Genomic DNA, 7,974 nt, shown 5'->3' on the forward strand with positions numbered 1-7,974 from the left:
GGCTGGGGTATGAAGGTACTACAGTGGGGGGCTAGGCAGCAGGCATCCCTGACACTGTAGCACCCTCATGCCCCAGTCACCATCTGCATGTGCTTTGTGGTAGCATAAATTACTCCACCATAGGATAGTACTTGTCCTGGACAGTACTATCCTATGGTGGAGTTACTTAATTTACTGTTCCATAATATGGGTGCATGTGTAGACAGTGACGTTTTACTGTGGAGCTAATTAATCAACTCCACAATAAAGTGCACATGTAGCCACACCATTCAGTGTTCTCAGGGCAGCTTCATTAGCTTTGTTATTGAAGTTATACAGATGGGTTAAGTTGGTTGTCCAAAAGCATGTAGCAAGTCAGTAGCAGGGGACTGAAGTACAAGAAGTTCCTGGCTATTTCCCCTCTAATACATTAGTGCCACATTTCTTCAGTGCAGCATGTCAATGCTTTAGTAATTCAAGTGATAAATAGTAACATTTCATTTTATGTGAGTTCTATATTCAAATTTGTGTTCAGTTCACTGGCTCATGCCACCTGCTATGAGTTTATGATGATGATAATTAGCACATCAAGCACAGGATTGTTCTAAGGAAATATGCAATTAATATGAAATAAAGATGTTTTGAAGTTAGCTGTTTTAAACTAACAGTGGGAAGGAATCACAGCTCAATTGCTAATGACTCATATTTTTAATATATCTAGATCTGTGGGATCTAAAAGAAAAGTCGTCTTTGAAAAAAGAAGGTTTGTGCAATAGGCTGAGTTCATCTAGTGCACCTTTGGGGAATATAGTGCTGTATACTGAATCTTTTCAAAGTCCTCTCTAAGTGGTGCATGATGGAGAGTCTGCAGTATGCTGAAATGAGAAATGTCTTGAGTCATACCATAAAGTAGGGTATCCTTTTCCTTTAATTTATAAAGGTCTTGATGATATCCAAACTGATTCATAGAATGGTCTTGTGTTTTAATATTTTTTTTAGTGGCCACATCACTGATAGCAAACTCCATAAATACAGTTTAATATAATACTTCCTTGACAACTTGTATTTTTGACTTCTTAGATAATTGCAATGAAGGATGGAACCATTCAAAGAGAAGGGACTCTCAAGGACATTCAGAAATCGGAGACTGAACTCTTTGAACACTGGAAAACACTCATGAATCGACAGGACCAAGACCTAGAGAAGGTTATTATAAGATCAGCTCCAAACTTCTTTTGTAATTGTTCTTTACATGGAAAACATTTTAATTTGAAAAAAATGCAATGGTTGATATACTGTGTCACTGAACATAATTGGAATAAAATGTTATAATTTGCTCTATTTATGCCAAATTTTACTTCTGGGTTTATCAGACCTTCTCCAATGTATGTAGCATTTAAAACTACATTGCTTATTATTGCAAAATGGGGAATTTTCTTGCATACGGAATATGGAATTGAGCCATTAAGTATAAACAGGAGTGAATCAATAATGTACAAGAATAGTTATGTTTTAAAGATAAATGGTGCAGATATTACCCACTGTATTGCATTTAATGTTTTTAGTACTTGTATAACAGGTCACTAATGATCAACAAATTAGATTTCATTAATTAGACTGCTACAAAGTAGGAAGAACTACATAGTTCTTACTCTAGCAGATGCTCTCTTCAGTGGGAGCTTACCCCAAGAGGCCTGAGGAATGAAGCTGCTAAAGTTGAATGAAATTAATGTCCTGCTGGCAATATCACCTTCTCATTTTATGCATTTTTGGATTTATATAGAGGTGACAGATCTACTATCCCTTTCTATTCTGATATGTTCCCTTTCTTTCTACTGACACTCTAATTTAGAAATATCTTTTGTGACCTCTATAAGTTTTTAGACACTTCATTGAAGCATACCTCATGCTTTGTTCTGCTTTTAGGAGACTATAATTGAAAGAAAAACTGTTTTGGAAAGGAAAAATCACCGGAGGACTACATGTTCTCGAGAAGCCCTGCTAAACGATGATGAAGAGGATGAAGGTAAGTAAGTTTGCCAATAAGCACCCTGATGCCTATTACTTATTATCCGCAGGCCTGTAGTACCCAGGACATGCCTGCACAGGTGGGGCAGTGTCTAGAGGGCACAGGCCCCAGGGATCAGGCCCAGGGTCCAGAGGCCAACTTCGGACAACCAACAAGCTGTCCCTGCCATGTGGCTGCACAAACTACCAGCCATGTGGCTCTGCACCAAGCAGAAGGCTGGCCCTCGGCTGATGCAGCTGACCAGGTGCAGTTTGTGCCTGAAATTAGTGTCTACATGTGAGCTACTGCACATTAGTTAATGCGCCTTTTTTTTAGCACTTACATGTATTGGTACATGCTTAAGAATAAGCATGGACTTTTAACTAGATTTCTGAAAAGAAGCTAACTTAAACAAGCATTTACCTTTGTTGAGCCAAATTCTCTTCTGGTGTAAAGAGCACAGTTGCACTGACTTAAGTGGAGTTTTGTCCCATCACATTAGCCCAGTAGTGCCCATGGCTGATTTATTTCCCTATAAAGAACATCTCTATATTTTGAAAGCTCTTCTACCCTCCTTTTGGGATAATTTCACACAGACACACATGCACATGAAACATTTGATTAACAATCACAATTGCAAAGCCTGCTCTGCAGCTTTCAAACTACAAGGGTGGCTTTTAAGAACCCAGGCCAGAGAAAGGGCATTCATTCTCTCTTTAAAAGAGAGAAGCAAAGGGCAGTTTAAAAAGGGTCCGCCGATGGCTTAGCCTCAGTTTGTCCCAGCTCCAGTGAGAGACACACAGGCAGAAGCATGTTGCATCCCCGTAGAGCCTAGGGACCCCCAGGACCCTCCAGTGGGACCCCGACCCGGACTTCCAGCACAGCCAGAGGTAGGTGGGGCCCGCAGCAGGGAGGGAGAGACCCCAACCCCAGACAGCTGCGGGGCGGCTGAGTTGGAGCCGAGAAGGGACATGCCCCCCCCGGCTCCTACTTCGCCCAGCCCAGGCCTTTCACCCCCTGGAGGCGGAGAGTAGACCAAGGTCACCTTCCAGGAAAAGAGAGGACTCAGGGACCTCTCATGCTGTCCAGCCAAGGGGTTGGATCAAGGTGATCAAGGGCCCCAAGGCCTGCTGCACCAAGGTCCCCACCCTGCTGGAACTTTGCAAAAGGTACGAACCTCTTGCAGCCCCAGCAGAGCCTGCTAAGCTGCCAGCTCCGATAGGCAGCACAGGCTCAACTGTAGCTACCACCCCCACTCTCCCTAAGACAAAACGCAAAGTTCTTGTCGTGGGAGACTCCATCCTGAGGGGGACATCTGCCACCCTGACCCCTTAGCCCGGGAAGTCTGCTGCTTCCCAGGTGCCCGTATCTGAGACATTGCAGAGAAGATCCCTGAGCTCCTTCGGCCCACTGACCACTACCCTATGCTCCTTATCCATGTGGGCACCAGTGACACGGCTCGGAGTGCTCCCAGCCGGGTCATGAAGTGCTACAGGGATTTGGGAGCGGAGCTAAAGGGGTTGGGGGTGCAGGTGGTGTTTTCTTTGCTCCTCCCAGTCTCGGGCTATGGGCTGAGGTGGAAGAGAAGGATTGAGGTAGTGAACCAAAGACTGCAGCGATGGTGTCGGAGGCTTCGGCTTCCATGACCACAGTCCACTATTTGGTGAGAGAGGCAGTGAGCTGCTGGGAAGAGATGGCCTCCACCTCTCTCCGCTGGGAAGGAGGCTCTTCTCAGCCAGACGGGCTGACCTGCTCCACTGGGCTTTAAACTAAGCCCATTGGGGGATGGGGGGCCTACCGCCACTGCTGGCCCGCTGAGCAACCCTTGCAAAGCCAGCAGGTCAAGGCACTTAGGGGAGCCCACCCCTGCCTCAGCCCTGGAGCAAGTTATGGGCAAGGCAAGGGTCCCTAAAGGGGCACTTTCCTGCCTGTACACAAATGCCAGGAGCTTGGGGAATAAACGGGAGGAACTTGTCCTCTTGCTTAACACAAATAATTAGTGTCATAGGGATAACGGAGATCTGGTGAGACTCCACCCATGACTGGACCAGGGGTATAGATGGCTATACCCTGTACAGGAGAGATCGAGTGGACAAAAGGGGCGGGGGTGTAGCTCTCTATGTTAAGGAAAGCTATGCATCCCTGCAAGCCTACATTGGCGCCCAGGGTGGATGACTGGAGACCCTTTGGGTTAAAATCCATGGGGAACACGGCACAGGGGACACAATAGTGGGAGTCTACAACAGACCTCCTACCCAGGATCAGGAGCTTAACCAGGAGTTCACCAGGGAATTGACTGAAGCTGCTCGCTCCTGTTGCATGGTTGTCATGGGAGACTTCAACTACCCTGACATCTTGTGGGAAGAGTGCTTGGCCAAATCCGAGCGGTCACAAAGCTCTCTCTCATGCATGGATGAGCTTTATCTGACGCAAGAATAGTGAGGCCGCAGCTGGAGTACTGTGTCCAGTTTTGGGCTCCACAATTCAAAAAGGATGTGGAGAAGCTTGAGAGAGTCCAGAGAAGAGCCACGCGCATGATCAGAGGTCAGGGAAGCAGACCCTACGATGACAGGCTGAGAGCCCTGGGGCTCTTTGGCCTGAAAAAGCGCAGGCTCAGGGGTGATCTGATGGCCACCTACAAGTTTATCAGGGGTGACCACCAGCATCTGGGGGAACGTTTGTTCACCAGAGCGCCCCAAGGGATGACAAGGTCGAATGGTCACAAACTACTTCAAGATCGTTTCAGGCTGGACATAAGGAAGAATTTCTTTACTGTCCGAGCCCCCAAGGTCTGGAACAGCCTGCCACCGGAGGTGGTTCAAGCGCCTTCATTGAACACCTTCAAGATGAAACTGGATGCTTATCTTGCTGGGATCCTATGACCCCAGAGCATCTCTGAGCATCAGAGATGATGCTCAGGGGCAATCAGCATGGATTTATTAGGGGGAGATCATGTCAGACCAACCTGATTGCCTTTTATGATCAGGTCACAAAGGCCATGGATGCAGGTGTCGCGGTGGATGTAGTCTTTCTGGACTTCAGCAAGGCCTTTGACACCGTCTCTCACCCCATCCTAATTAATAAACTAGGCGACTGTGGCATAGACACCTACACGGTCAGATGGATTGCAGATTGGCTGAAGGGTCGCACTCAGAGGGTGGTGGTGGATGGATCATACTCGACTTGGGGGGAGGTGGGTAGTGGAGTCCCCCAGGGCTCGGTCCTGGGCCCTGCGCTGTTCAATGTCTTCATCAGCGATCTTGATGTTGGGGTGGAGAGCAACCTGTTTAAATTCGCTGATGACACCAAAATTTGGGGGGAGGTGAGCACGCTAGCAGGGAGAGAGAGATTGCAGAAGGATCTGGATAGGTTACAGGGGTGGGCAGACAGGAACAGGATGCGTTTCAATACGGACAAGTGCAGGGTGCTGCACTTGGGTAGTAGGAACCAGCAGCACACTTATAAGATGGGGAGCTCCCTACTTGAGAGCACGGAGGCGGAAAGGGATCTTGGTGTCATTATTGACTCCAAGATGAACATGGGCCGACAATGCGAGGTCATGGTTGGCAGGGCTAACCGGACCTTGTCGTGCATCCACAGGTGCATCTCGAGTAGAGCCAGGGAGGTGATCCTCCCCCTCTATGCGACGCTGGTCAGGCCGCAGCTGGAGTATTGTGTCCAGTTCTGTGCGCCCCATTTCAGGAGGGATGTGGACAACATGGAGAGGGTCCAGAGGAGGGCCACCCGCATGATCCGGGGACAACAGGGCAGACCCTACAGTGAGAGACTGCGGGACTTGAACCTATTCAGCCTCCACAAGAGAAGGCTGAGGGGGGACCTGGTGACCGTCTATAAACTCACTAGGGGGAACCAGAAGGGTTTGGGGGAGACGCTGTTTCCCCTAGCCCCCGCTGGCATAACAAGGAGTAATGGGCACAAGTTGATGGAGAGGAGGTACAGATTGGACATCCGAAAAAACTACTTCACAGTTAGGGCGGCTAGGAGCTGGAACCAACTTCCAAGGGAGGTGGTGCTGGCCCCTACCCTGGGGATCTTTAAGAAGAGGCTGGATACTTACCTGGCTGGACTCATTTGAGTCCCGTTTTTGTTTTTAGGGTGAGTGGTTTTGTTTGTGTTTTTGGGTTGTTCTCCCGCCCTGGCGGGGGGTCGGGCTAGAAGATCTATTAGGTCCCTTCCAACCCTAAAACTATGAAACTATGAAACTATAACGTAGAGCCGCTCAGCTAAAACAACATTGCTCAACCCAGGTCAAGCTATACCTGCAGTTCGGCTTCTCCTCGCATCCTGCCTTAGGGAGCTCCTGACTCTCAGGCTGCCCACCTTCACCATCCGCCGTAAAGCTGGCAAGTCAGTCAGCAATACAGAAGTCCTCGACTTCAGGAAAGCTGACTTTGACAAGCTCAGGAGGCTTGTTGGTGAGGCCCTAATGGACCACAACCCAAAGGGGAGGGGAGTTCAGGACAAGTGGTTGCTCCTCAAGGGAGCAATCCTAGATGCACAAGCTAAGTGTATTCCGTCTTGGAGGAAAGGCAGCAAAGGGGCACAGCAGCCCCCTTGGCTCTGCAGGGAACTAGCAGACCTTCTGCATCTAAAAAGAAAAACCTACAAAGGATGGAGGACTGGATCCACCTCCAAGGAGGAATGTTCTGCATTGGTCCAGACTTGCAGGAAGTGAACCAGAAAAGCCACAGCTGCAACTGAACTCCAACTGACTACAAGTATCAAGGACAATAAAAAGTTCTTTTTTAGATATGTGGGGAGCCAGAGGAAAAGCAAGGGCAATATTGGACCCCTGCTAAGCCAGATGGGACAATTGACAAATGATGCCCAGGAAAAGCCAACTTGCTAAATGGGTACTTTGCATCGGTTTTTCAGCAGTCCCAAGGGGTGCCTCTGCCCATTACAGGACAGAAATGCATGGGTGAAGGTGATCCCTTACCCTCCATCAATGCTGACCTTGTGAAGGAACACCTTGAGAGGCTGGACACGTTAGTCAGCCGGCCCTGACAGTTTACACCCCAGGGTACTCAAGGAGCTGGCAAGCACCATAGCTCGGCCCTTGGCACAGATCTTTGAGAACTCCTGGCGCTCTGGTGTAGTGCCCGAAGACTGGAAGAAGGCCAATGTGGTACCTATCTTCAAGAAAGGGAGGAAACTGGATCCAGCAAACTACAGGCCCATCAGCCTGACCTCTATCCCGGGGAAGGTCTTAGAAAAGATTATCAAAGAGACCATTCTTAACAGACTGGCTGATGGCAGCATCCTGAGGGATAGCCAGCATGGGTTTGTTGCAGCTAGGTCTTGCTTGACTAATCTTATTTCCTTTTACGACCAGATGACCTATCACCTGGACAAGGGAGAAGAGATTGATATCGTATATCTTGACTTGAAAAAAGCCTTCAATCTGGTATCCCATGATCACCTCCTAACAAAACTGGTCAACTACGGCCTCGGCTTCACCACAATCTGCTGGCTGGGGAATTAGCTCCATGGTCAGACCCAGAGGGTGGTGGTTGACGGAAATCAATCGTCATGGTGCCCTGTGACCAGTGGGGTTCCCCCAAGGCTCTGTCCTTGGACCCATACTGTTCAACATCTTCATTAATGATGTGGACATTGGAGTCAGAAGCGGACTGGCCAAGTTCGCCGATGATACCAAACTCTAGGTAAAGCATCCACACCTGAGGACAGGAGGGCGATCCAAGATGACCTTGACAGGCTCAGGAAATGGGTGGACAAGAACCTGATGGTGTTCAACACCAAAAAATGCAAGGTTCTCCACCTTGGGAGGAAAAACCTGCAGCATGCTTATAGGATCGGTAGTGCTACACTGATTAGCACTACGGATAAAAGAGACTTGCGGGTCATGATTGACCGCAAGATGAATATGAGCCTTCAGTGTGATGCTGCGGCTAGTAAAGCAAGCAAAACACTGGCTTTTATCCATAGATGGTTCTTCGGCAAAA

At 48.4% G+C, this 7,974-nt stretch overlaps 1 protein-coding gene across 1 annotated transcript in view; it reads left to right on the top strand.

Annotated features, from left to right (window-relative positions):
* ABCC8 (ATP binding cassette subfamily C member 8) overlaps positions 1–7,974 on the top strand; it is a 154,741-nt gene that overhangs the window by 113,504 nt on the left and 33,263 nt on the right. The window contains exons 24-25 of the mRNA XM_006024884.3: positions 1,060–1,185; positions 1,906–2,005. Coding sequence (XP_006024946.1) covers positions 1,060–1,185; positions 1,906–2,005 — 226 coding nt within the window. The remainder of the gene's footprint in view (positions 1–1,059; positions 1,186–1,905; positions 2,006–7,974) is intronic.

The sequence above is a fragment of the Alligator sinensis genome, unplaced genomic scaffold, assembly GCF_000455745.1.
Source record: "Alligator sinensis unplaced genomic scaffold, ASM45574v1 scaffold447_1, whole genome shotgun sequence".
Classification (NCBI taxonomy): domain Eukaryota; kingdom Metazoa; phylum Chordata; order Crocodylia; family Alligatoridae; genus Alligator; species Alligator sinensis.